The sequence below is a fragment of the Drosophila obscura genome, unplaced genomic scaffold (assembly GCF_018151105.1).
Source record: "Drosophila obscura isolate BZ-5 IFL unplaced genomic scaffold, ASM1815110v1 contig_73, whole genome shotgun sequence".
Classification (NCBI taxonomy): Eukaryota; Metazoa; Arthropoda; class Insecta; order Diptera; family Drosophilidae; genus Drosophila; species Drosophila obscura.
This window is the reverse complement of record NW_024542865.1, coordinates 7,029,292-7,056,984: the sequence shown is the minus strand read 5'-3', so window position 1 is coordinate 7,056,984 and position 27,693 is coordinate 7,029,292. Positions and strand designations below refer to the sequence as shown.

Sequence of the window (27,693 nt, the reverse complement as noted above, 5' to 3'; positions counted from 1 at the left end):
GCAGAGAGCGTAAACGCACGCCGCATGTGTGCTGCTCCGCTGTGAACTAGTTCCCTTAACATACAACAAAAGTTTATCTAAACCTTGATCATTTATGTTTTAAGAGTGGTATTAAATAATTTATAGAGTTACCTATTATATAATGCATAACATTTCCCATTCCGAAACAATTTTTCGCACTGCCTGGGTACAAGTAGGGGGATGAATAAAGGGAACTACTAAACGGCTCGCGCGAACGAAACCAAAGCGAGCTTCTCCAATGGGCTGATTGAGTACGAAGACGTGAGAGACAGAGCGTGAGAGCGGTGGTGAGCTTCGTCGGTGCTTCGTCCACGTTTTCAAGCCAATAGTGTTGAGTTTGGTAGGCATTGTGGTGTGTTTGAGTTGAGCGCGCTGTTTGAATGTTGCAGAGCGAGCTGGCTTGGAGCTTTTACAAGTGATATTGGTTTCGAAGTAAAAAAAAGCAAGTTTTATTCTCAAGTATTTCAAGCTAAGTAACAGTAAATGTAGTTATTTTGTGGGGTGGTGGTTGGGGGGAGGCCAAACAATGGACACAATAATAATTATAGTAATATTAATTACACACACGTACGAGTACTCATACATACAAACAAACAAAAAAAAAAACAAACCGCATTAACTATGATTTGATGTTCGGCAGGCTCTACTCCACCACAACTACTCCTTGCGTCTGGCCCGGAGTCTCAGTGCCAGATAGGCCAACACCCTAAAGCTAACAATGAGTATGCCCAGTCCCACGTAATCCAGGGGCAAATCCTCGGCCGAGAAGTTTAGGGTCTCCAGGATGACCTTGCCGGAGCTGGGGCACGTTGTGTTCGAGGAGGTGCAACTGATTTCACCCGCCTCCACATCCGCCCACTGGTTGATGAGCAGCCCCTCGTTGGCGTACCGGAACCAGGACAGATACGACAGCCACTTCAGATAGACGGGCACCGAGCCCGAATTCAAAAAGAAGCCGCCGAACAGCAGGAACGGTATTATGACGGGCGGACCCACCGACAGGGCCATCGAGGTGGAGGAGCTGGCACAGGATATCAGATAGCCGAACGATGTCGACACATTGGCCACCAGGGTGACCAGCGCCAGGCAGTTGAAGAAGTGCAGCACGCCCGGCCTGAGTCCAATCATCGGATAGGCAATCGCCGTGAACACCAGCGGCACGGTGAGGAACAGCGGCAGCTCCGCTATGGTCTTGCCCAGAAAGTACGTGTCACATCTGTAAAGGCGACTTCGGGCCTCTCTCATGAACACCGGCAGCTCCGATGTGAAAACCTAAAGGGGGCAAAACAACAAAATATAACCAGGAAGCGTTGGGGCTCACATTCTGTACTCACATTGATGGTGGCAAAGACATTCTGGAAGGTCATGTTGGTGAGGAACAGGAAGATGGCCCCATTGATGTTCATCACACCCACCTGGGTAAGCTGCTGGCCCAGAAAGATCAGGCCAATCAGTATGGCCACCATCTGTGGGAGGGGGGGGTGTTGGAATATATATGTACATATATGATAGCCTTGCGGATTATGAACATGTTTTAGCCCATTAAAAACCATCGATAAGCTGCCTTATGTACGAGTGAGTATATTGGGTAATGCCTTAAGGTATACAAGTAGCGCTACGACATCCCTCATTATCATCATTCTTATCTGCTCCTCCTTCTGTTCTTACCGTTGTCTGTATGAGTCGCACTTTGACCAGCAACGGTTCCTTCAGCACGGACAGCCAGGAACGCCAGAGCACGGCCCGGAACTGCATGAACCATGTGGCCTTGTACGTATAACCATTCTCGGGCTGGTCCAGCGGCTGCTCCAGATTCTTGGTGGCCAGCAGCTGCTCCATATCCCTGGCCACCTTGCTCACGGCAAAGTTGTCGCATATCTTGGCAATTCGATCCCTGGACTCGGCCTCGCGTCCCGGCACAACGGCCAGCACCTGCACATAGAAGTCGGCCGGATTGTAATTGGTGGGACACTGGGCCCCAACACTGCAAGAGCAACAGATACGTATATATAAATAAATAAATAAATAAATAAACAAAAACCCAGAGAGAATCGTTTGGAGTATTAATAATTGGTAGATACATTTTCTTATTATATATTTAAATATATTTAATTTGAGCCAGTACAATGGCTAGGAATTAGTTGTAACTAGGTGGTACTCGTAGTTGTCCCTTCCAGCTAGAACACGGTGAACTTGATGGCCAGGGAGTAGTGGTCGGAGCCAAGGTAACGGTTGGGCAGACGCGCCAGGGGCACGAGTGGCAGCAGATAGTAGCTGCAGAGGCGTATGCCGTGCCGCGGACAGCCCTTCGAGTAGAAGATGTGATCGGCACCGGTCCAGCCCTGCCGCTGTTCGTAGGTGACGTAGACGGGCGCCAGCTCCTGGGAACAGGCCGCAACGCCGCTGCGTGTTGTCAGCGTGCGGAACGGTTCGGTGTCGTGTGCAAAGTTAAAGTCCCCTCCCATGATTATGGGTATGCACTCGCCGGTCGTGGTATTGTAGCCATATTTGAGTATATCGTTGCGCAGACATTTGACCAGATCTGGGCGCCCGTCCGGGCCCAGAGGGCTGCCCGGCAGCAGATGGACACTGCACACGACCAGCTGCTTGACCAGCTGATTACTGTCGGCCCGCTGCTCCTGTGGAGCGGATAGCGTGGACCGCAGATTGAACTTTCCCATCAGCGCAAAGCGATCGCAGTCCTCCCGCTTGTTTGGCTCCCGAACTGTGCGGCCGAGGGCCCGGTGGTGGACCAGCTCGAACTTTTGCATATCGTAGATGATGGCGATGCCATCGGAGCCGCTCTCCAGCTTCTGCTGGAATATGTAGTTGTAGGCGCGCATGGTAGTCGCCTTGAAGCGGCGTATGATCTGTGGCAGATGATTGCACTGCACCTCCTGCAGGCAGAGCAGGTCCGGATTGAGGGCGTGCACCTCCTGTGTGATCTTGTTCAGGCGATTGCCCCAATTCAGCAGCGTGTCGTCGATGTGCGCATAGTCGGAGTTGTTCTTCATTACCATATCGGGGGCCAGCAGATTGTAGGACATCAGGCGGTAGGCATCCTTCGAGTAGGGCGCCTTCTCCACTGTTATCCAGCAGCGGCTCAGGTCGTAGCACACCTCTGGCACAAATACATCTTGCATCGATGTATTCATTATTTTCCTTTCTTTTTTTTTTATTGTCGTTGTTGTTGTCTTTGGTTCCGCAGTCTGAAGGTTTCTACGTAGTTTTTTCCTGTGCGTCTGACTTAAAGAGTTGAGAGACTTTGCCTGTTGTGTTTGTGACTGGACCTTGCCACGTGGCCGGCCTGCTGTGCGTACGGGTACGGTATGTAAAATGTTATCGGACATTTTCCCACACTACTCTTGGGCACACTTATTATGGGCTTTTTCATTTTGGCGTTAAGTAACACTTCAAATAATGCTTAATAATTTGAAATATAATCGGACGCTTGCACAATTATTGTTTTGTAAAATGGAAAATTTGCTTGCACTATCATTTTCTATATTTTCTTATTTAAACTAGTTATATTTTATATTTTAAATAAGTAGAATTGCTATAATTTAAATAAATATTTTACATATTTCAATTTAATATTTGCGTGTTTACATTAAATATATTCAAAATTAATTCCACTATCATTTTACCATTACGCAAATATTTGATCTAAATTGCTTTTAAAATTTACACTAAATATTTTCTTATTTAAATTAGATATATTTTAAATAAATATAATTGCTATAATTTAAATAAATGTGTTTCATATTTCAATTTAATATTTTCATGTTATTTTCATTAAATATATTAAAAATTAATTCCACAATCATTTTACTATTATGAAAATATTTGATCTAAATTGCATATCAAATGTAAACTAAATATTTTCTCATTTAAACTAGTTATATTTTAAATAATTATAATTGCTATAGTTTAAATAAATGTGTCTCATATTTCAATTTAATATTTTCGTATTTAAAAACTGTTAAATTCATTTAAATTAAAGTCAATTCCATTTAATTTCACTAAGTTTGAATTAAATTAAAAACACTAATATTTAATTTAAGTATGGGTGTGCTTATTTGTTCTATACAATAGTCGCCCCAGATCAGATAATATTTATATAGTTATCCTACTTTGGATGGCTGCCATTCAAGGCACTCAAAGGAGCACAAATAAATTCATAATGGGGAAAAATATGTGTGAAATATTAAAAATAATGAATAATAACAATTAAACAATTAATAAACAATTATTGTTTTGTGAAATGGAAAAATTGTTTCCACTATCATTTTACCATTATGCAAATATTTGATCTAAATTGCATTTCAAATTTAAACTAAATATTTTCTTATTTAAATTAGATATATTTTATATTTTAATAAATATAATTGCTATAATTTAAATAAATATTTTCCATATTTCAATTTAATATGTTTGTGTTTAATTAAATATATTTCCCAAGTTTGTATTATATTTGTTTTAGACATTTAAATTCATTTAAATTTAAATTAGTCAATTCTATTTAATTTTATTAAGTTTGAATTAAAAAAACACTAATATTTAATTTAAATATGGGTGTGCTTATTTGTTCTATACAATAGTCGCCCCAGATAGATAATATTTATATAGTTATCCTACTTTGGATGGCTGCCATTCAGGCACAGGGGCACAATAATTCATAATGGGGTATGTGTGAAATATTAAAAATAATGATTTATAACAATTAAACAATTAATAAACAATTATTGTTTTGTGAAATGGAAATTGTTTCCACTATCATTTTACCATTATGCAAATATTTGATTTAAATTTCATTTCAAATTTAAACTAAATATTTTCATATTAAATTAGATATGTTTTATATTTTAAATAAATATAATTGCTATAATTTAAATAAATATTTTCCATATTTCAATTTAATATGTTCGTGTTTAGATTAAATATATTTCCCAGAAGTTTGAAATATTATATTTGTTTTAAAGACATTTAAATTCATTTAAATTTAAATTAAAGTCAATTCTATTTAATTTTATTAAGTTTGAATTAAAAAAAAAACACTAATATTTAATTTAAATATGGGTGTGCTTATTTGTTCTATATAATAGTCGCCCGAAATCAGATAATATTTATATAGTTATCCTACTTTGGATGGCTGCCATTCAAGGCACTCAAAGGAGCACAAATAAATTCATAATGGGGAAAAATGTGTGTGCTATTGGAGGGAGTGTTGTATTGGATTGTACTTACTACGAGAAGAAGTCGACGGCTTCGCTGGGAGTGCCGAGGAAGGCCACCCGACCCTCGGCCATGAGCAGGATCTTGTCGAACAGCTCGAAGAGCTCCGAGGAGGGCTGATGTATGGTCAGTATGACGGTCTTGCCCTTCTGCGACAGCTTCTTGAGCACCTGGACGACGCTGTGGGCGGTGAAGGAGTCCAGGCCGGAGGTGGGCTCATCGCAGATGAGCAGCGGCGGATCGGTGAGGGCCTCCGAGGCGAAGGCCAGGCGCTTGCGCTCGCCCCCCGACAGCCCCTTGACCCGGCCGGGCACCCCGATGATCGTGTGCTGGCACTTGCTGAGCGACAGCTCCTGGATGACCTGGTCGACGCGTGCCACCCGCTGTCGGTAGCTGAGCTGGCGCGGCATTCGCACCATCGCCTGAAAGATCAGATGCTCGCGGGCCGTCAGCGAGCCAATGAACAGATCGTCCTGCTGCACATAGGCGCAGCGCGCCTGCATCTCCTTGGCGTCCACGGGCTGTCCGTTGAGCATTCGCATGCCCGACGGCGACACCTGGATGCCCTGCGGCGAGCGAAAGGCCAGGGCATTCAGCAGCGTTGTCTTGCCGGCCCCAGAGCTGCCCATTACGGCCAGCAGCTCGCCCGGATAGGCCACGCCGCACACTGTGAAGGGTGGGCATTAGCCGCAAGATCTCTGAGCTGCATGCACCAACGGGGGCTACTTACCATTCTTGAGCAGATGCTTCCGCGGTGCCGGGATGTGTCGCTCATTGCAGAAGAGGCCGCGCGTTCGATTGACCAGCTGCCGCCAGCCGGAGCCGGGCTGATTGACCGCCCCGAAGATGTCCAGATTGTGCCAGGCATAGGTGAGATTCTCCGGCTGTTGGCCGCTGGTCGAGCCATCTGGCGGCGTTGCTGGCCTCAGGGTGCCATAGTTCTTGGCCTGGCCAAATCCCTGGCTAATGCAGCTCTGCGAGGCGCCGCCGTCCCCCTGCCGGTAGGAAGCACAAAGAAGGGATGAGGAGGAACGGGTAGGGACTCCAAGGGATGAGTGAATAAATTAATAAAAGGTTCAGGCAATGGTTAAACGGAGGAGCTGCTTAAATAAGTGAGAAGCGGAGCAGCACCATAAGCAGAAGGCCTACACTCAAAGAAAATTTTAACACACCCACCCCCACAACCGCCCGCACAAGCCCAGCAATCAAATCAAATCAAATATCGCGATGTGAAATCGTTTCTTCCCATAGAAATTTATTTATTTATTTATTTTCGTTGTGTAGGAGAATAATCCTCATTTCGTTTCCCCCCACAACTTTCTTCGAGTGTTGTTGCAAAAGGTTGGCAGCACAAAACTTTTCAATTTCACGCGTCCGTCCATAAAAATGAAGGCGTCTGTGCATAAATCTTGGCTAGCCGGGCTAATCCCTGCCCCCCCTAACCGGGACCAGAACCAGTCCCAGTCCCAGGGCCCAAAAGGACGTCGGCCCATCTGTTTAATAAAAATGCCCGAATCCCGTGCCGCGCCTTGGACCCTGAGAGGGCGGCGCCTATTTAAAATGTGCAAATTAGGGCAGCCATAAGCCGCAGCCGGCTAACGTCCTTGAGGGGGGAGGGGAGAGGGCTGTGGTGGTGGGTAGTGGTGGCTCCAAATGGAGGCAAGTGCGACTGGGTTGCTGCTTGCCGCGCCATGTTGCCACTTCATAAGACAATTGTGAGTGTAAATCGCCGGCATCTTCGGGTTTCGTTCGGGCACTTTGAGCCCGTCAGCTTTGTTTTTATTAAATATAAAACTTTAAGGACATCGGGACCAGGGCAATTTGGCCAAGCCTGCCACTTGAACGGGCTCAAGAGTGCGCGGGGTAGGGGGGCGGGTCGAAAAACTGGATCAAAATGCATGACTTGAGTAGCGGGCATAATGGCTGTATGGCTGTACATATATGTATCGGAATCTACACACAAAATGCAATATATGTATCATGAATATTTAGTAGGCGGTAATACTTGATTTTGTTTGAATACTTTTAGTATTACGCATGGGGGAAAATGCCATGGTATTGGTGCAAATCACACTGCTCCATGTCCATGACAGGTTCCCTCTCAGATCCATTCTGTGCAGAACATTCGACGAGCATTATTCCCCATAATTCTATAAAATGATTGCCAGAACAAGGATCGAAAAAGTACCGAGGAATCCCCCAAGTCCTGCCCTTGGCAATGAAGCATTTCAAGTGGCATTTCTTTAGCAGAGTTTAACAGACTCTATGATCTGTTCGCTCTCACCGATAAAGCCCAAAAGCTTGAGCGATAGTTCGAGTACAGGCGATAGAGTATGGCAGCAATGCTGTGGGGCGTTCAGTCGTCAGGGGTTATAGCCAAACGAACCCACTCAGCTGTCAGATGTCTGGCCGAAGCGCCGGAGCACCATCCACTCCGCCTGAGTCGAGATGGGGCTTCCATCGTTCGAAGCGGTAACCGAAGACGTTTCACCCACGCCGCTGACTGACTGACTGACTGACTGACGTTGCTTGCTTGCGGTAAACTCGGTTCGCACTTCTCCACTTCGTGTCCCGTCCAATTATATTGCAAGCGGCCCCCTGCCACCTCTTTGCTACCCACTCCCTCACTCCCCCGCTGTCATCTTTCATTTTCATAAACAATTTTCTGTTTTGCATTTCCCGCTGCTTGTGGGGTTTCCACCAGGGCCTGCGGCCAGAGCATAAATAACAGGGATCCGCTAATTGGCGTCCAGGCAAAAAAAAAAAATAAATAAATAAATAAAAAACGAAAAAAATTAAAAACATAAAATAAAAATACCAAAAAGAAAATGATGGTCACAATATGGAAAACATTTTATCCCACACTCCCCTCCCACTCTATAGCCGCTGCTCTCCCCATAATAATTTATATAAATAATCATAAAAAATTAAGCAACAAAAAAAAAATATGCAAACTACGGTGAAACATTTCTACTACCGAGAAAGAGAGAGATAGAGACTGCCGCTGAGAGCCAAATAAAAAGACTGACATTCAATGAAAAAGCAAATTAAAAAATAAAAATTCACTTGGGCGCCACGAAGTTTATATACGCTTCGCCACAAACCTCTTACAATTCGTTCCTACAGGAATATAAACTAATAATATTTATAATTAATAATATATAATATAAAAATATATAAAAATAATATTTATAATAATAAATAAAAAAATATTATTCGAGCATTTAACTACGCCTGTGCTCCACGTTTAGATTTTTATTTCGCTTGGCCTGAAAGCTAAGCAAATCGAAGTACTGTACCCCAGTTAATTTAATCGAAATTCAAGGCATTAATTGTGGCTTTAATAGTTCAGAAAATAGTGTCCATAAGCAACAAACATTTTCCATTTTCCGCCGATTGTTGGCCCGGGGCAGATGCAATTTATCCGCCTAACTACGAGCTGATCTGATTAATACAACTCTTGGCAAGGGTATACGTGTGCCCGTCCACCTGGCCAAAGAACCTCTCATTCAAGCTGCTGCTTCTTCTTCTGTCCCACTGTCCCACTGTCCAGTGTGTGTGTGTGTGTGTTGGCTGACTTTTGCTGAGAAATTTGGGTGTCGTTGAGGTGAGCGCGGAAAAAATTTAATATCCGTTACAAGCACTCCCAGAGAGCAGGACACAGCCAGGAGTGGGGTATGGGTGATTTTTTTTTTTTTTGATGGGGCGGCGGACTGGTTGGTTTGGTGACTCAGACCTGGCAAAATTGTTTTCCCAACAAATGAGGCCGAAAAATGTTATTAAAAAGTTTTTCTTTTCTTTCCCCAAGCATCGCTGCTCGCAGCAGTCCCCCACCACCACCCACCCCACGTAGCCATCTTGTGTGCAGGTCTTATCTTGGTATATTATTTTCTTTCGTTGGTAAGATGGCTGCAGAGAGCAGAAAAAGATGCTACATTTCATATTTATTTAATATTTCTTTTTGTTTTTTTTTTTGCTTACTTTTTACTTTGCGTGCTATTTTTGAATTACTTATGAAAGAAATTCGTGAGAGGGTGGTAAATGGGAGTGTGAATGTTGGCTCCAGCAGCGGCTCCAACACCGGCAACCGGCAACAGCCAGATGGCGCAACAGAAATGTTTTTTGATGAACTTGACAAATTGAAATGACTAAATGAAGAAGCGACTCAATTTGTTTTGTCTTTTCTCTTGCTTTGTCCTCGAGTGTAGGGCGTCGAGTGGCTAATGAGTGCACTCAAAAGTCATTCACTTGGATGAATACAAAGGCAGCACGAAGCACCGCTCGCAATGTGAAACATTTGAGACACTGAAACAGAACTCGGCTCCGTCTCCGACTCAGACAAAAAGTTGCGGAAAATATGTTTCAGAAAATTCGAAAAATGTTCAAGTAAAAATATTTTACGGATACAGATGCCTCTCGCCCCATAATTTTTGGTACTTATCCACCTTTGCTATTATCTCGTGAAGAACTTTACTGCCCTCAAAACTTTGCGGACCATTTCCAGTTACACTTGCCCCCCAAAAGACCGAACGAGCAGCGATAACGAACGAACTGCCAACACAGGCGCGAGAGGTGGCAAGTTTTTTTGTTTTTGAGGTAATCAGATACCCAGAGATACGCATTCACGCAGCTGCCAAGATACAGATACAGATACACGTATCAGATGCTGAACCCGAACCCGAACCCGAGCCATGTGCCTGGTCAAATAATGACCCAGATAAGACAAGACAAGACAAGATTACAGAATATCACACAAGCATCACACAGGCGGTGGACACGGACGGGGGAGGGATACAAGTAAATAACTGAAAATAACTCAACAGATCTAGCTGCAGATAAAGTATCTTATATAGCCCTCGAAGTCATAGATACCCAACAATGTTGCTCCACTATCTGCGCTAAGACTCGTGCATAATCCGGGCAATACTCTGCTGGTTCTGCCCCACTGAAACTGGGCTAAGAATGTTCTTATTTGCATAGGAAAAATTACACGCTTGCAGTCAAGACAATCGAAATGATTTAAGACTGCAAAACATACACAGACGACAGACAGGCAGCATAAAAAAAGTTGCAACTATCAAATTATTATAAGTACCATCGATTTTTGCATTGTAGATATTTTAATGAAACGAGAAGGAACGTGTGAGTCGCTTCTGGGGACGCGACTCTACTTATACAGTATTTCTTCATTCTGCCTATAATAATGATCCGATCTGATTCAGATTCGTCAATCTGATAGATATGGTCATTTTCTACTGTGTTTTTAGTTTTATCGTATCTTTAAAAATGTGCCTGATGCTTGATGCTGATCAAGAATATATATACTTTATGGGGTCGGAAACGTTTCCTTCTCTGCGTTACACACATCCACTTTTACCACAAATCTAATATACACCTTAGCTCTTTTTTGAGTACGGGTATAAAAATACCACAAAAATGGGAGAGTACAACTAAACTTTGAAGTGGCAGACAAAACTACCAATTGCCAGTTGGTGTTGTTCAGCAATAAAAACAAAATTGATGAGCCCTGCAATGGGTCTTCTTATTAACTGCACGGAGTAACGTCGCTACAGCCCTATCGACGCTTTCAGTTGGATTATTTAAAGCTAATATTTAATTGAAATAGCTCCCATTGAAGTTCAGCCTAAATCACTTTTTGTAGGATCCTCTAATGATATGAATTTAAAGGAACTTCTAGCAAATATTTCAGATATTTTGTTTGCTTTTTATTCATAAATTGGTTTACAAATTCAAAATACGAAATCGCAAAATTTATTTGATCATCTTGAAATAAACGAAACCCTTAGATTTTGCCCTATATCTTTATGCAGCCCATTCAGATTTGAGCAGGATTTTCCTGGATCAAATAAAGTGCCTCAAAAAAGTACTATCCAATTTGTGTTCGCTCCGTTTGATCTCCGTCTGCGTCTCTGCATTTTTGTGGCCTTTTGTTGCCATTTGTCGCATTTACGCAATTGCGGTTTAGTGGATTTTTCTCGGCTATTCTCACGCTGCAGCAACCCACCAACGAATGGGTGTTGCAATCGACCCGCTTATACTCACATTGTTTAGATGCTCGGCAGAGGTGTTCTTGCTGCCTCCGCGTATCAGCAACTCCTGATCCTCTTGGCCCATCTCGTCTCGTGCTTGGGGTCCTGCTTAATGCTTTATAATTTCCTTCTATCGATCACTCCACTCAAACAAATAAAATAAAAACACACAACCGATTGGATTTGCAGGGAAATTGTAGTGGCTTCACGCGGATTTCGATACGGGAGTGGTGCTTTGTCACGAAACCGCTGACAAAATGCAACTGAAGGCGGACATTGACGTTGGTTAAGGCGACAACAGAGACAGCGACAGCGACAAGCGACAAGCGACAGAGACAGCGACAACTTTGACTCGCTCTGGGCGAGTGTAAATGAGGCGGTTGAGTGGCCCGTGGGCTCTGGGGGCTCTGCGACTGGCTCTGGGGCTCTGCGTCTGGCAGAGATAAAAAGTTGAGCTCTTCGGCTATGGTTCTATTTGAAGGTTGATTAGAGCGATCAAGTAAAAGGTGCGAGGGCTGCTGCTGCTTGCTGCATCATCTCCGCTTATCGCCCATCTTATTCCTGTCTTCGCTCTCTGCTGCTCCTCCTTTTTTCTCTCTCTCTCTCCCTCTTTAATCTGTTTGTTCTTTGGTGGTGGTGCACTGTACTTGGCATGCATGATTTATCAAACGCCTGTTGACGCTCCTGCCCTCAGTCGTTGTCGCCATCGTTAGCACCTCATCATCTCTGGGCAGATGCCCCCCCATGCTGTTGGACATTATCAATCTTCATCATCAGGCCCCATCAGGTGGCTGGGCTGGGCTGGAGGACACTGACAGGGCCAGTTGGTGGGCGATGTGAAGTGAAGTGGGCGCCAGGGACAGCATTCAGCCACTCTGTCAATACATTTTTCGAATGCGATGCAGAAGGAAGCTTAGCTTGAAGGTTTGCAGAGCCACAGATACTCCTAGAATGATGCAGCAAATAGATATATAGAAAGTCAGTACTCAAATCAATCAATTAATTATCCATGGGTAAATAATTCTATTTACCAAATGTTAAATAATATTAAAAATAGCCCGCAATTAAAATATAAATTCAAATGAGAACAGAGAGAATTTGCATTCGCTTCTTTTGTTTCACTCTTTTTGAGTGTTTAACTCAATATTCGAGCAATTATTTGCCAAGCACACAAAGACGCGTTTCTGTGCTCGTTCGGAGAACTCTGATATTTCCTTTGTCGCTGTGGGGATCGCCATCAGACAGCAGACAGCAGACAACAGTGTCTGGCAATGTCTCTGCCATGTGGCACTCATTCATTCACTCTCTCGCTCTCTCTCTGCTCACTCATCTTTGGGGCTTACACTTTTGGGGCTTCGCCTGTTTGAGTGCAGCTCAAAGCGGTTTTCCAGCGTGTTTGCTGCTGGCTTGTTGTTTGCAGAACCAAACAGCCGAACAACCAAAACCCTAAATCCATCTTTAACTTCTCGCTAAGCTCTCAGGTGGGCTGCATGGCTAGGGGGGGTGGTGGCCATTCACTAGTATGTACTATATGTATATGTATATGCTTAGCTGAGCAGTCACTCAGTCAGTTGAATGCTATAAACTTTTTACACTTAACAATTTATTGTCACTCGGCTGTGTCGCTGCTGCTGCAACTGGACTTGTTATTGTTGCCGTTGCCTCTGCCTTTGCCCTTGTTGCAGCTTGCAACAAAAGCGAATTACCCCAGTGCCAATGACCTGAAGATACTCTGCACATAAAAATCTATCTATTTTAAATCTGGATTACAGTCCGTAAATAAAATAAATAAATAAAAATAAAATAACAGATTTTTTTTCCTCTCTTTTTACGTTTTAAATATTTGGAAATATTTCATGGTTATTGGAAGTCAGTCAGTCATAGTTGTCTTGATATTTGTATTCAAATCAATTAATTATTTATTTATTTATTATTATATTTAATTAATTAATTATTATTTCATGTGGCAACAATTCTGGTGGCTGTGGTACAGCGCTATCATGTTGGGTAAATCTTTCCCTTAGGTGCGTACAGTCCGTGACATGTGTGCAATCGAAACTGGTATACCCTTTGAGGCAGCATGAAAAAACGCCAAGAAGTAGCTGGCGACAAAAACGTAAAAAGTTTTATTTTAACACTCTCCAAACACAGACACAGACACAGACACGCATACAGGCACAGGTAAAGCTTTGGCCATTGACACAGGATGTCAGGCACGAGGGGGGTGGTGAGTGGGTAGTGGGGAATGGGGAATGAGGTTGACTTAGCCCTACGCTTGAATCTGTGCTTTACCCGCTCTCTCTCTCTCTCTCTCTCCTACTCTTTTCACTCTTAACCCATGCAAATTATTGACGCGGACAGTGGGCTCAATAAATCTGTGTACGGGTATGTGGGTGGGGGGGTCTGCGCTGTGTGCTGTAAGTGTAAGTGTGAGTGGAGAAACTTTGCCGAGCTGCACGCTAATCAGACAGCTTTCTAGTTCATTGCCTTAACCCCATTGCCCCCGCCATGCCACACAACTCGTTCAATGGCGACGCCGTCTCCTATTTGGTGTCCATGAGGCAGAGCAAGGCACAGGCACAGGCAGCCCCACCACTCAGTTGGCTGTAATTGCAAAGTAAATCAGCGCTGCCATTTGCCATGCCCGAAAAGTATGCTCCATGGATAAAGTGGCAGTTAACAGGGGGGGATGGGGTCGCTCGTTGCTCTCAGGCCCTGAGGATAATGTAGGGGCGGAGGGGCTTGTGCCAAAGTTTGAGCAACTTTTAAAGAGAGGAATGTGTTATGGGTTCGGGTCACATAGTTAGTTAGTCCTACAACTTCAAGCCAAATGACTGCTGAAGTGCGCCCCATCCCCAAGCCTGGGGCGGACTGGGCAAAAACTGATGGAGCTAAGCGTTTGTCAGACGACACCGAGGCTGAGATTTATGCCGCAGTTAAGTTGAATTAGACATTTTTTTTGTTGTATTTTGGAGGCTGCTCCCTTAGAGCAGATTTTAGGGCAAGGAATATTCGGCTGAGCTGGCAGATAAATATCACCTCAAGTTAAAATTCTGCCTAGAGGATATTTTCCACCGATGGAAATACTCGTATCAATTCCCCACAAAGCTGCCAAAGACTACACCAGATTTGTTTGGGTTTGATTGGAAAATTCCACATTGATTTAACCGAATTTACACAATCTGAAATAAGCGAAGGAATCTTCGGGAGTGACGCAAAGGGATGGGTGGAGATTCCAGGTTCAAAGTGCAGGTTGTTCGATTATATTTGGCTGTGTTTTAGCTGAGATATGAGAAGCATCTGGCCAAAGGAACTGGCATAAATAAATATCTCTATTGCTCCCAGCATCCGCTTTATTTTTATTTTTTTTGTAGTTTTCCAGGTCAGCCAGCCTATACCCGGCGAATGAGCTGCCGGGTCCCTTGTCGTTCCGCTCTTGTCAGTTCTCACTACACAAATTTTATGTCATCCATTTGGTTGCCGGCGCTGATGAATTTGTTTATGCAAAGGCAAGGGCCAGACCCAGACTCGGGCTGGAGCACGGAGCACGGTGAGGGGAGGTTGCTGTGGGCTGTGTGGAAAACCAATGTTGACTTCATGGCAATCGCTTCAATCTTGTCCTAGGCGCTGGCGCTGGCTCTGGCTGTGGCTCTGGCTGTGGCAGTGCAATAAAAGCACAAGACACAATATATTTTTCTATTAAAGAACATCAACCAAATGCTCAACAGTGCGATAAGGGCAGTGCCAGCAGCAGCAGCAGCAGCAGGAATAGAGTAGGGTAGGGGTCGAGCCTAGGCCGGCCGGGCGGAAGTCGCCATTGCTTACAGCACGCGCGCGTCTCATAAAAACGTATCAAAACATCCGCTGGGAGTCGTAAAAAATTTGCACTCTGACTCTGACACTCTTCCCGTGCCGATCCCCCCCCCTCCCACAACGATGCAGCGCGCTGCCATGATAACTTTTCTGCCAATATGTAGGATCCGGCGAATGTGTAATCTAATAAAATGTTCTGTTCATGTGGCAACAGGCTCGACGCGCACACACCAAGTGAATCTTCCTGAATTGTTGGGCTGCCTCCAACTAGTTTGTTTCCGCCTGGCAACTTTTTTTTTTGCCCATGTGTGCAACAGATGCGCTGCTTTATGGCCACACAGAGTTGGATGCGACAACAAATGAAATGGAGGCTATGTACTTCAATGTCCAATGTCCAATGTGCTAAAGCTGTCGTATCGGCCAGGCACTGCTTCCAGTCCAAGTCCGCGAGTCCAAGAAACTCCCCGATTGAATGCTGGACAAGTATTCGGCCTAATTCGGTTTCAGCTGCCAAGCTGTGGCCAGGACACACCTGTACGAAGGAAGATTCGTCGGGGCACTAGTGGAGAAAGCGAGGAATTTATTCTGCACTGCATTTTAAACATTTTTCCATGTCTCCTTACTCAACTGACTTTTGTTCCGATTTGCTTCTTGTCCGCACACTGCACTTACGTATTTACATACTCTTTTATTGCATTTAATTAAATTAATAGCACGTGTTTTCGCTCAAGCTCAAGTACTTAGATTTGTAAACAAAAAACAGCTGACTGAGCAGTGCAAGCGTCGCGTCTGGTCACACTCGGCCGCTGCCAAAATCCCTGCCGTGCAATATATGGCCACACTACATTGTGCAGTTCTGCTTGTTTATTTACATTTTACACTTAAATTGTTTGCTGCGCTTTAAATTAAGTATTTAAAGCTGCGCATTTGATTGCAGACTTCTCGTCCGGTTCATTCTCATGCAGATTCGTTGGCCTTGCTGGAGCACTTTGCAGACTGTCACCAGAAGAAGGGCCTCTCCTCTCCTGATGACTTGGCCCGTGAGCAGACGCCTTTCTGGTTGCTTTCCAACGGACAAACACGATCCGTGTCTGCTAACCGCGAAGCACTCGACAAATGCTTGCCTCAGGCCGAGGTTCGCACACCTTCCCCCTGACTGTGATTTATAAATTTAACGACCTTGATACATGGTCGTTGTTTGTTTGCTTGCTAAGATCACAGCAGTAACACCCACAATAGTTACAGCCATGTTTCTGTTTCTGTTTCAGTTTCCGTTTGATTGAATTGTGTTTGTGTGGATGGCTGATTATTTTGTTGCTGGAGAATAACGGAATAAATAGTGGCAAATCTGCGCATAATTATGGATCTACTCACTTTCAACGAAGGAGCAGAGCAGCCACAGCTGTGCTGCGTCGAAGAGCCGGTAAATATCACAATTAAATTTATTTGATTGTAAAAATAAAGAGAATCTGTTCTGATTAAATAAAGGCCTAGAACTCGTATCGACAAGAAATTCTGTTAGTGGAAAGTGTGCATATGGCGGTGTCTAGGTGCCCGGGTGCCTGGCAATCAATTAATTTCTGCACGTAAGCAAACTCTGATTAAATCGCGGCCAATCAACACTTTTAAAATGATTAATTTATTAAGAACTCACACAGTACTATGGTACAGATATTTGATTTACTTTTGTTACACTTAAAACGAATTTCAAAAAAATTTTAAATTTTGCACACAATTTTTTTTCGGATATTTTCTATTTATATAATTTATATTTATTTATAATTTATATTTATTTTTATTTTAAATTAATTTAGAATTTTATTCCGACCTGCTGCGCTCCGACTTCTCCTCAAACTAACTGACTAAACTGGAAATTCCCTGATATTATTAATTATTATTAATATTAATTATTAATTATCATTATCATGCCCTGGATCACTAGATTCAAATTTTTTCCACCGCACATAAATTCATATTTCGGTAGGCGATGGAGTCCTGAGTCTTTAAATTGGATCTGAGCGTATATGACGACTGTAAGCAATGCAAAAGTTCTTTAAGCTTTCATTACAAACGTATTTTTATTCGAATTTTTAATTAGTTCTGTCAGACCAGTGAGCCCACAGCTTCAATTGGTTGTGTCGGAAGGGGCGGGGGGGACAACTGCTCTCTGAACATCATAAGCAGCCACTGACATTTGTTGCCTGTTGCAACATAATTGAATTAAAAATGCATACAATTTATCAGGCGGACATGCCACATGTCACAAGACATAGGCCACAGAAAGAGCGAGAGTCGAGAAGCCAAAGGCAATGCCAAAGCTCTCTTTCTCTCTCTTTCTCGCTGCTGAAGCTCTTGCTCTTTCTCTGTCTCTGTCCCTGACATAAGCACAAAATAAAAAATAATAATTAAATTGTATTAAAGGAATATAAAAAGAGATGGAGAGGGGAAGATAATACATACATAATAGGCGGTGTGAGTTAATATACATATGAAAGGAGTGTAACGACAATGAAAATGCGTACCTAATTAGAAAACTGCCGGCACAAAGAGGAGACATCAGTGGATGAAAAAAAAAAGGGACTGAGACTGGGACAGGGACAGGAACAGGGACAAATAAAGTATACGCATCGTCAGACAAGGCAATGAATTATGCAAAAATACATAGAGCCAACCCAATGGGGGCGAAGGAAATCCTTTTGTTATTTAATTTAATCACTCCCATTTCCCATTTCCCGTTCTCGTTCTTCATTCTTCATTCGTTTTCTTTTTTACCTAACATTTGACATTTTGTCACATTTAAAAAAAATATTACAAAGGATGCTGAGCGGTGGGGTGTGGTGGGAAGGTGCCGAGCCGGGCATATAAGCCACGTACTAATATGCCATCTAATTTGTTATTCATGTGATTTAAGCGCGTCAAAGAAGATTAATGACAAAAAGCGCCTGCTGGCTGGCTGGCTGGCTGGCACCCACTGAAAAGTGGCAATAAGCCAAAGCCAAAGCAAAGCAAAGCTCGTAATAACGAAGAGGGTGAGGGTACTGTGTGATTGCGGTGTCTAAGGGATAATTTAATAATGCCAAGATTGGTTAACCTCTCTCTTACTCGCAACCAACGCGACAGGAAACGGCAGTGGGAGGGCGGGGCGGTGAGAAGCGCCTTAAAGTGAAACAAAATTCAATTAGGACATTTTATAATTACTCCATGGGGTCCGCACTTGAGGCTTCCCAGCTCATAGTCATAGCTTCCCATAGTCAGATTATTGCCCTCCATATATACATACATATGTATCTCTTCGTTTCAGTCAACTGTTAGGATACGGCATTACAAAAACCACTCAACATGCACTTGGGGCTGCCGCTGCTCTCCAAGCAAGTCAATATTATCATAATACGAAAAGCCATACAATCCCATTGCTGAAACTTATTGACCGCATGCCAAAAAGTTTTCATAGATTGGAATTATTTTGGCTTCTGGGCTTAGACGAGCCGAGACTTAAAGTTTTGCGTGTGTATAGTCAACCAAAACTTATTATTAATAGCCTTTAGAATGCAGCGGCAATTGCCAGCTCTAAGAGCAACTCCTTTCTACCCCAGCTGAAGCTGAAGCTGAGACTGAGCCTGAGACTGAGGTTGAGCCTGAGCCTGAGACTGAGGCTGAGGTTGAGTTTAGCTTTTGCTATTTGTTTAATTAGATTTCTCAAGTGAAAACCACAAAAACCGCACATTTTCTCAAGACTTTACTCACTGGCAGCAGGAGTTTTGCCGGCAGGACGGGCAGGGCAAAGGGACTACAACGAACAGGGCTCTGCTAACACTGTCTCTCCCAAAGAATGTGCCCTTACTTTGGCTTAGCTTCCAATGCAGGCAAGTGCAATTTTTCGAAGTGTTACCCTTGAACAGGCGGCGGCAAGGGGCGGCCACCGAAGCCGCAGAGAATCTTTCGGCCAGCCTCTCAGCCTCAGCCTCATTCTCTCTGGTTCCCTCTCTGGTTCCGCATCGGGTCTTCTGTTATTGGAACAAAGCTATTTTTCAAACGGTAATACTGTACTCGTACCTTACCCCCCCCTGTTTTCCGCTTTTCCGCTGGCTGTCTCGTAAATATTTTGCAGAGAAGTTTAGCATTTTGTGCACTTTAATTTGCGGTCGGTGGGCAGGTTCCGCCCCGCACTGACCGCATCAAAGAAGACAAAGCCAAGCCATTTGTAAATACATCGGCCAAAGCCTAATAGCTGCGGCACGCAAGCTCCAGCAACCCATTTCCTCTTTGCAGTCAATTTTTTCAGCTTCTTTCTTCGAGTCTTGCTCTGTTGTTTACATTTTCTGTGGATTTTTATGGGTGTTTTTTTAGATGGAATTTAGATTAGTTTCGTATCACAGTTTTCACTCAAAATAACATAATACATGCAGCTGGCAAATATCAGCAAGGGGCAGTAATTATTCGCCCCGTGGGCACTCACTAGGTAGCTTTTGATCAATTCGCGATGTTTTCATCTTTGTTATTTGTTTTGTTTTGGAGCTATTTTTGGTCGTAAAAGCCAACGCCGATGCATCCAATTGGAGGCGTCTAAGTCAAAACATCGCGGGTACTATCGATAATTTCGATGTGGAACTGCCAGCTGATTTCATATATTTACATATATTTATTATATTATTTAATGAGCAACGATAATGCGTAAAAACATTGATGATAAATAATAATTGTCTCTATGCTCATTTTGTGCAGTGTCCTGGCACACTAATAAGCTCCAAAAAAACTCAAAATTTGTTTCACAAATACCCCCTATGTTCGATATACAACGAAGCGATTTTTTCTATTATATAATGCAAGGTATTTTAAGCATCTAGAAAACAAAATTAAAATTAAATTAAGCTGCAAAATTTTAATTTTCCTCCTTCCCCCAAAACACTTCACTCGGCTGAGTTGGAACCGTGGAACCGAAACGAATGTATCATTCGATATTTATTTGACAGCCGGAAATAGTCAGCCTCCCCTCCCTTCCCAGGCGTTGCCATTGTGAGTAGTCGAGCAACACGTGTAGACGGCAGACAACAAGTTTCAACTTATAAGTGAAGAATCCGCCAAAAATGGCCAACGGAGATCGTTCGAAATCGTTCAAATTGGGCGATCTGGTGTTTGCCAAAGTGCGCGGCTACACCCCATGGCCGGCACAGATTACCCATAATGTGAATAGCAAAAAGGAGTACACCGTGTACTTTTATGGCACAGGCGAGATCGGCTACATAAAGCTGAAGAACCTCCTGCCGTACAGCCAAAACAAGAGACACTTTTCCACGCGCAGAAACATGCGGCGAGCACACTATGCCAAGGCGCTGGACGAAATAAAAGGTGCCTTAAAGGGGCAGAACTGGCAGACAATGGACGTATCGAGCTCGAATCATTTTACTGAATATGATTACGATATCCAAGCACCAAGCGCCACCGGGAATTCACCCAACCAAGAGCGATCGCGCCCATCGAACGTAAGTTAAACTCGAACTAAGGTCACAGGGTAAACTGAATCTTATTGGTTTTCCACACAGAATGAAGAAAATGAAATTGTATTGGCAAATGCGCCAACAGCCGAAGACTCGCACATGGACATCAGCTACGGCAAGCCGGAGATATTGGAAAAGGTCGCTGTGGAGCAGTCCGGCGAACGCGCTGCCAACGCGATGCCACCAGGGCGCATCATTGTTGAGCCCTCGCCCAATGCGACGGAGACACAGGGGCATGAGATCGCTGGCTTTAAGGAGAGCGACTTCATTGAACTGTGCGAAGAGATCTGCAAGTGCTTGGGCCCGCGCCGCACCCATTTCTAGTCCGCCCAAATTGCGACTCCCCCCCCCGTTCATAGGATTAAGACAAAAGACAAACATACTCATATGAAGTTCCTTGGACTGTTTAAATAACATTGAATACCTACATTTAATTTGGTGCTACTAAAATAGACGGTGTATTAAAAAAGAGGTTTGGCCTAGGGCCACCTGCAGTGGAACATTAATTGTTTACATTTTGAGAATTGGGTGCAAAAATTGTGGCTAAGCCCAGTGTGCAGGGCGATTGATAAAAGCAACCAGATGGATCCATATCCATATCCTATGTGGGTTTAGCAAGCTCTGGCATTGTGAATGATTTATACAAGCAAACAAAATTCAATAGAATTTTCCAATTCTCAACCAAACTCCCTTCTCTACTCGTATTAAAATTTATTTTTTAACGCCGTAACGACATGGATTGCTTCCGTGTGCCGAAGGTGGTCAACAGACACGTGCTCAAGGCCATCTATCACTCCTCGGAGCGGCTGTTCCAGGACTCAATCCCGTTGTCAGCCATCAAGTTGGAGGTGGGTTACACCATGAAAAATGTCAATCCGGTCCATGACCTGGACACCTTGATTGAGGCGTCGCTGAAGAACCTCACCCTGATCGGCGTGCTGAAAGAGACAGCGATCAGTGGCAAAGATGAGAGGGAGTACGAGCTGCAGTTGAAGCCTGCAAACGTGTCTCAATATCAGTTCTAACTCCGGCGTTTCCTGGATCCCCAGAGTCCCCTCGAGTCCATGCTTAAGAAGTTCGCGGTGGATCGCTCCGATAATTCAATTTGTTTCTCTGACCGGAGACCGGAGGCACCAAGTGATATTCGGGATGAGACTTTGGAGGATCCAATCACAAATACAAAATTAAAAAAAGAAAGTTAATGGCCCCAAAGAGGGACTCAATAAAATTATAATGTTCTTGCATGTCTGTTGAGTGCAATTGTTAAACTATTAAAAAATTGCCAGCATCGTAATCGTAATCGCGGAGCATGGCTAAAATAATGCAATATTTAATATATATTATGTATATTTTGGTAAATAATATATAATATGTTTAAGATACGAAAAACCCCCGAAATCCCAGTGATGGACCCGCAGTGAGGGAGATATCAGATATCAGGAAGAGCATGGGCACTAGCTGGAAAGACGATAGATGGTGTGCATTCCCATGGTATAGATTTCCGCTAGATTTCCCAATGTCATCAGGACCTTTGTTGTTTTTTTGTATTTTCTTAGATATTTTCAGAGGTGAGCCTACAGGGGGGAATGGGTATAGTCGGGGCCATACATTGTTTATCATTAGCTAAAATGTTTTCATTCTGATTGAGGATACCCGAGGTTCAATGGGTTAACTAGCGTTGAGTCACTTGCATACTAAAGTACATACATAATTAAGTAAACAAAGAAGGCGCAGCCCACAAGTTACAGCAGGCGGCTGTTTGCACTGATCCATGCCATGATCCGTGCAGGCAAGCAAACAGCAGGCAAACAGCGCACTGCAGCGATGTTCCATCCATCCGTCTACCTGCCTACCCAAAGGCCATACACAAACAAGACGCTGCATGCGCGACCCAAAAGCTCTTCTCTGGACAGAGGGAGCGCGCGCTTTTTCTACTCTCTTTTCGGCTATGCTTCGGCTGTTCGTCAGCGACGCGCAGAGCAAGCTCGAGATAGTTGCGCACAGTGGGGCCCTCGGCCATTTCAGCTTGCTAAATTAATAAGCGAACAAGAATGTACTCCCCATGGGCTAACTACGCCACTCAGGTTATACAGTGACGGAACAAACGGGACCAGCGCTGCTTCATTTATGGTTTGTTGTCAGTTAAAATGCCTTCATTGGAGTCAGGATAACCGAAGGTACACCCAGCAGTAAACCCGAAATCTAGTACCATTTGCAACCTCTGTTGGGTCACACAAGCCCCCTCGTCGCTCGATCCCTCAGTACAGAATCATTCATCCAAAACACAACAAACGGAAAACATTATCCGAAAAACAGAAAACAGAAACAGAAATCTGGAAATTTAATTCTTTTCATTTTGCATTTTTCTGTGCAGTCTTCCCACACGTCTCCCGTCCTGCTTTCGATCCCCACCAGCTGCACTCAAGGGCAGCGCAATGGCTTTTATGGCTCGACAGAACCAGAGGGGCGAAGTGGTGGATCGCAAGCAGCTGTCGGGCCGTCGTACCCGTGACATGCGCGACCTGAGCGACTCGGAGGAGTCGACTGCGGGACTCACCAATCGCACTCTCTATCCACTCGTAGCAGATGCCGACACGGACACAGACTCATCATCCTGCACCCTGGTGGGCAATCGAGAGGATGTTGCTGAGTTCCTGGACACTGACACCGACACCGAAACCGAAACTATGGCGAGCTTCTGCCGGGAACTGGAGGAAGGGGAACTGGAGGATGCATTGGCAGGTCTCGGCCTCGAGGAGGGCAATAAGTGGGGCTGCCAGGAGGATTGGCGAAGTGAGACAGGGACCCTTGTACCGGCCGCATCTATCGGCGATTGCAGGGACCTCTCGGAGTCCACCCTCATCCAGGGAGGGGCTTCACCCACCGACAGTCTGAAGTCCTACAACAGCTGCAGGACCTACCTCCTGAGCAGTGAAACACCAGAGGACATGGAGGCCAGCGAAGATCGCGAGCTGATGACCAGCAGCAGCTGCACCCCGGACACTGCGAGGGAGTCCCTCTGCAGCTGGAGTGACGCGTATGCCGCTGTCCTCGAGGCACCGGAGGGTGGGAGTAACTTCCTGCCCTCTCTGAACTTGGAGAGCTGCAGCCCGCACGTGTCCACCGGGTTCAAGAGCCTCGAGGCCCAGAAGAAGGATCGCGACAGCCTGCAGTTCGAGGCGTGGAAGCAGCGCAAGGCGGAGGAGCGCAAGAAGAAGATTCTGGCCGCGAAGCGGGAACGCGAGAAGCGCGAAAGGGCGACTACCGAGCGCTTGGAGCAGTCTCAGAGGCAGGTCAGGGAGTGGCGTCTCCGGAAGGAGCAGCAGGAGCGGAACAACACGTCCACGCTCATCCAAAAGAAGTCCTGCACATCCGTCCCTGGCCCTGTCCCCAGCTCCGCAGTATGCCGCCAGAAGGAGACCGCGGAGGAGCGTAGAGAGCGCCTCAAGGAGTGGGAGCGCCGCAAGGTGGCGCAGCAGCAGCAGGAGCGGGATCGCGCTCGACGCCAGCGTGAGCAGAAGGAGCAGGAGAGGAAGGAGCGGCTGCAGCGGTCCGAGGGGGCCTGGTCCAAGTGGATGGCCAACATCGACAAGCGGCCCAAGCCCGTGCCCCTCAACCAGGGCTTTGACTCCCTGCGCGGCAGTGCCTCTCAGATGTTCATCAACCCGAACGAGTGGGACTCGAGCACGGATCCGCCGCCTGATGCTCGAGACGTTTAGCCAACCGACAAACCCAACCAAAAAAAGAATTAATTGTTCAGTTCGAAATATTTCCATTATTAGTTTAAGTTTCTTATGTTGGTGGAGCAGCAACGACAGGCCGCAAGAAGTGGATCTTCACTGTGGTAAGTATTCCATAAATGAGTGTCGGGATCTCAGCTCAGACCACCTTCCGCTCGTAGTCCTCCTCCGAGCCATCGCCTCGGAACTCTAATCAGATATTTTCTGCTCCATTGGAACCCAAGAGGCGAAATCAGAGACTGCTCCTCCTTTGGCTAACACCTGGTGAGCTTGCTGGGACCTTTTTCCAGTACCTTCTTCGCGTCTGACCTCTTGTTCCTATGCCACAGACACGAACGATCAATCAGCCCTCCAGACCACATGCGTCCAGCCTTGTACGAGCATTTTCAAACAGGATGGGAGATGGGAGACGACGCTGTTACAGATGCTATAGATGTCTTGCCCGGCAGTGATTTAATACAGGCTATAAGCAAATGCATTCATAGGCAACATTTCAGCCCGCACTTACCCCTTTGGCCCCGCATTTCGCAATCTAAATTTCGACTCTATTTTTGCTTGTTTTATGCATAATTCTAATGCTGGAAATACATTGTTTTTGGATTCAAAAATTACATTAAGCCACGCCGAATCGGGGCAGTTGAACTCAGCTGTGGGTGTGCCATTGGCTCTGCCCCACACCGAACTGCAGCCAATGGAACAATGTCGCAGCGACTGTTTTGTGTTGGAACGCGTGATAATAAATTCCAAGAACGATTTGGGCAACTTGATTATTATGGCAGGATATGCAGGCTTCGGCAATCGATGTGTTAGGTGCGTTGAGATATACATATACATATGTATATATATATATGGATTATTTTCAGCATTGGGATATTTATATATATAATTATATATGAAACCTGCTCTTATACTTTCTTCAGTTTTTCTTTTGGCTTTTGCTTTTGTGCTTCCTTTTTTCGTATTACTTGTTTGAATATAATTTGCCTTGTTCGTCACTTCCTGTGCGCCCTTCGCACTTCCGACAGAAAGTCGAGAGTGGCAGAACAGTTAAAAGTTGTGCGACGAGCCTCGTTAAGTTTCAGTGTACGGCCGTTAGGTGCAGCTTTATGGACACATTGCCGGCAAAGAGCATTCCATATGGCCCCGTGCATACTTGTATGTAGTTTCCCTTCCAGCTCCAGCTCCAGCTACAGCTCCAGCTCCAGTGCTCCCCCGTGAATTGACTTCTCTCAGGCTATATCGAATGCGAGTGCGAAGGCAGACAAACACACACACGAGCTGTAAAAAGCGAAAATGGTGCTACAAAAATGAGAAATGAAGAATGACAACATCAAATTAGCTTCATAAAAATGTCGACTCGAAGCGCCACAATCCTCAGCCTGCAAACCTGCTGTACCTCCTGCAACCTCCGGTACCCGCGCTCTTAGGACTGGGTGGGGAGGGGGTGTGAAACAATACAGTTTATAAAAATGAGAGTGCAAAAATATTTTTATGATAAATGACTGTAAACGAGCACGTGAAGCAACAGCAGTCCCCATCAACAGCAGCAGAGAGCCAGAAACGGAACCCCCATGGCACATGGCACATGGCACATGGAACGGGGGGATCTGTGGCTGGGTAAGAACTGGTAATGTCACTGCTGCAAGGACTGTGACTGTGACTGAGACGGGGACAGAGTCAGAGTCAGAGTCAACCAACAAAAAAAAAAAAGGCCATAGACGTAAACGTGCTGCTGTCAACCGCACACGCACATGCAGACGCAGACGCACATGACAACACGCACCCACACATGGACATCTATATGACAGCAAAATTTTGGCGTCAACGTTGACATTGACGCCATTTCCGGCCGACGCGACAAGAGAGAGCTATAAGGCACTTACATACATACACATACATGTGTGTGTGTGTGTGTAAGGGTGTACATATGTATTTATGTATGTGCACCCAGGCAGCAACAGTTGTCTGCCGCAGTGGCCCACTCTACCTGGGGGCGACATGTGTCAAGCACAAGCCCTGGATGAAACCTAGCAGGGAATGTACTTTTAATTTTGGGCTAGGCTTACATGCTGCCACTTTTGGGCTCTATATATAAACTGTTCCAGGCGGAACAATAACCGAGAGAGAAGGTGGGAAAACGTATTTATTTATTTAGAAAGTGAACAGAAATCAATATGTCAAATTAAGATTCCGGTAGAGATCAGATCAATTAATCCATATGGTTAGTGCAGCTACAAAATAAAATTATAAAATTTTCTTTAAATGCAGCTACAAAATTAAATTATAAAATTATCTATTAAAAAAAAATAATAAATTAAATTAAAAATTGGTAGATTAGTTGAAAATTAATTTAGCCGCCAACAGCCTACTCATATCAGGTGCTACAGTTTGGGGAACGTTTGCTTTTAATAATTAATATATATGTATAAGTATATTTTTTTAAAATATTTTTTTTATATATATTATTTTTATTATTATTTTTTTTTTGTATTATTTCCTATTTTATATATTATATTTTTTTTTAATACTATATAATATAATATATATATATAATATCTTGTAATATTTAATATATATACTTTTTTGTTTTTAATATTTGTTTTATATACATTATTTTCATTATTATTTTGTTGTACTATTTATTATTTTACTATTATTTTATATATTATATTTTTTAATGTTCTGTTAATATTGTTAGTTATGTATTTATCCACTCCAAGCGGGTCCTGCAAGTTCTTATACTTATCTACGTATTTTAATAGGTACAAAATTTATATTCTGTGTGAAAAATATCATCCAATCTGGAAGAAAGTTACGCGGAAGCGCGGATCCCGTGAGATATGTGTGTACATATCCCAGTGTATAGCCCAGTAAAGAGTCCCTCTGGCTACCTAAATCTTCTCTTGCCCATGCCCTTCCCATTCCCCTGCCCCGTCTCCTTCGCCCATCTATTTCTCTATTATATTTCTGTACTTGTTCTTTGTAAGAGAATGTGAAAAGGAAAAAGCAGCCAGGAACAAGATTAAAGGAACAGGCGGCAATGGCGTGGGTACATACATATATATATATATATATATATATAACGACTTCCTCTTAGACGACGCTTTTAGCTAAATTGCGACAAAAATGAGCAGCGCCGCCCCCCAATGGAGGGACAAGCACAGGACTACATGCGGTAGTGGGGGTGGAAGAGACAACGACTAAAATAATAAAAGAACAATGTCAAAAAGAACTTGGGCACATAAATAAGCTCTTGGCGTGTGTGTGTGTGTGTGTGTGTGTGTGTGTGTGTGTGTGTGAGTGGGAGGGTGTGTGGCTGTGTGGGGTTCCTCTTCGCAG

At 44.2% G+C, this 27,693-nt stretch overlaps 3 protein-coding genes and 1 long non-coding RNA gene across 4 annotated transcripts; 2 read left to right on the top strand and 2 right to left on the bottom strand.

The window, feature by feature from the left end:
* Positions 1-446: 446 nt before the first annotated feature.
* LOC111076425 (protein white) lies at positions 447-11,411 on the bottom strand. The gene is made up of 6 exons (XM_022370226.2): positions 11,320-11,411; positions 5,987-6,251; positions 5,269-5,923; positions 1,690-2,005; positions 1,356-1,487; positions 447-1,293 (listed from the first exon to the last, which is right to left on the bottom strand). The coding sequence occupies exons 1-6, from the start codon at positions 11,389-11,391 to the stop codon at positions 679-681; spliced, it is 2,055 nt and encodes a 684-aa protein (XP_022225918.2). The 5' UTR covers positions 11,392-11,411; the 3' UTR covers positions 447-678.
* A 3,602-nt stretch (positions 11,412-15,013) lies between these two features.
* Positions 15,014-16,760, bottom strand: LOC111076441. Its single transcript, XR_002608033.2, has 3 exons — positions 16,494-16,760; positions 15,743-16,436; positions 15,014-15,678 (listed from the first exon to the last, which is right to left on the bottom strand). It is a non-coding gene; the product is annotated as an uncharacterized LOC111076441 (long non-coding RNA).
* A 3,226-nt stretch (positions 16,761-19,986) lies between these two features.
* On the top strand, positions 19,987-21,191 carry LOC111076440 (hepatoma-derived growth factor-like). Its single transcript, XM_022370244.2, has 2 exons — positions 19,987-20,599; positions 20,660-21,191. Exons 1-2 carry the CDS (start codon positions 20,204-20,206, stop codon positions 20,936-20,938), a joined length of 675 nt encoding a protein of 224 aa, XP_022225936.2. The 5' UTR covers positions 19,987-20,203; the 3' UTR covers positions 20,939-21,191.
* Positions 21,192-22,902: 1,711 nt separating this feature from the next.
* LOC111076428 (SAFB-like transcription modulator) lies at positions 22,903-24,777 on the top strand. Its single transcript, XM_022370231.2, has 3 exons — positions 22,903-24,458; positions 24,516-24,618; positions 24,684-24,777. The coding sequence occupies exon 1, from the start codon at positions 23,050-23,052 to the stop codon at positions 24,331-24,333; it is 1,284 nt and encodes a 427-aa protein (XP_022225923.2). The 5' UTR covers positions 22,903-23,049; the 3' UTR covers positions 24,334-24,458; positions 24,516-24,618; positions 24,684-24,777.
* The last annotated feature ends 2,916 nt before the right edge of the window (positions 24,778-27,693 follow it).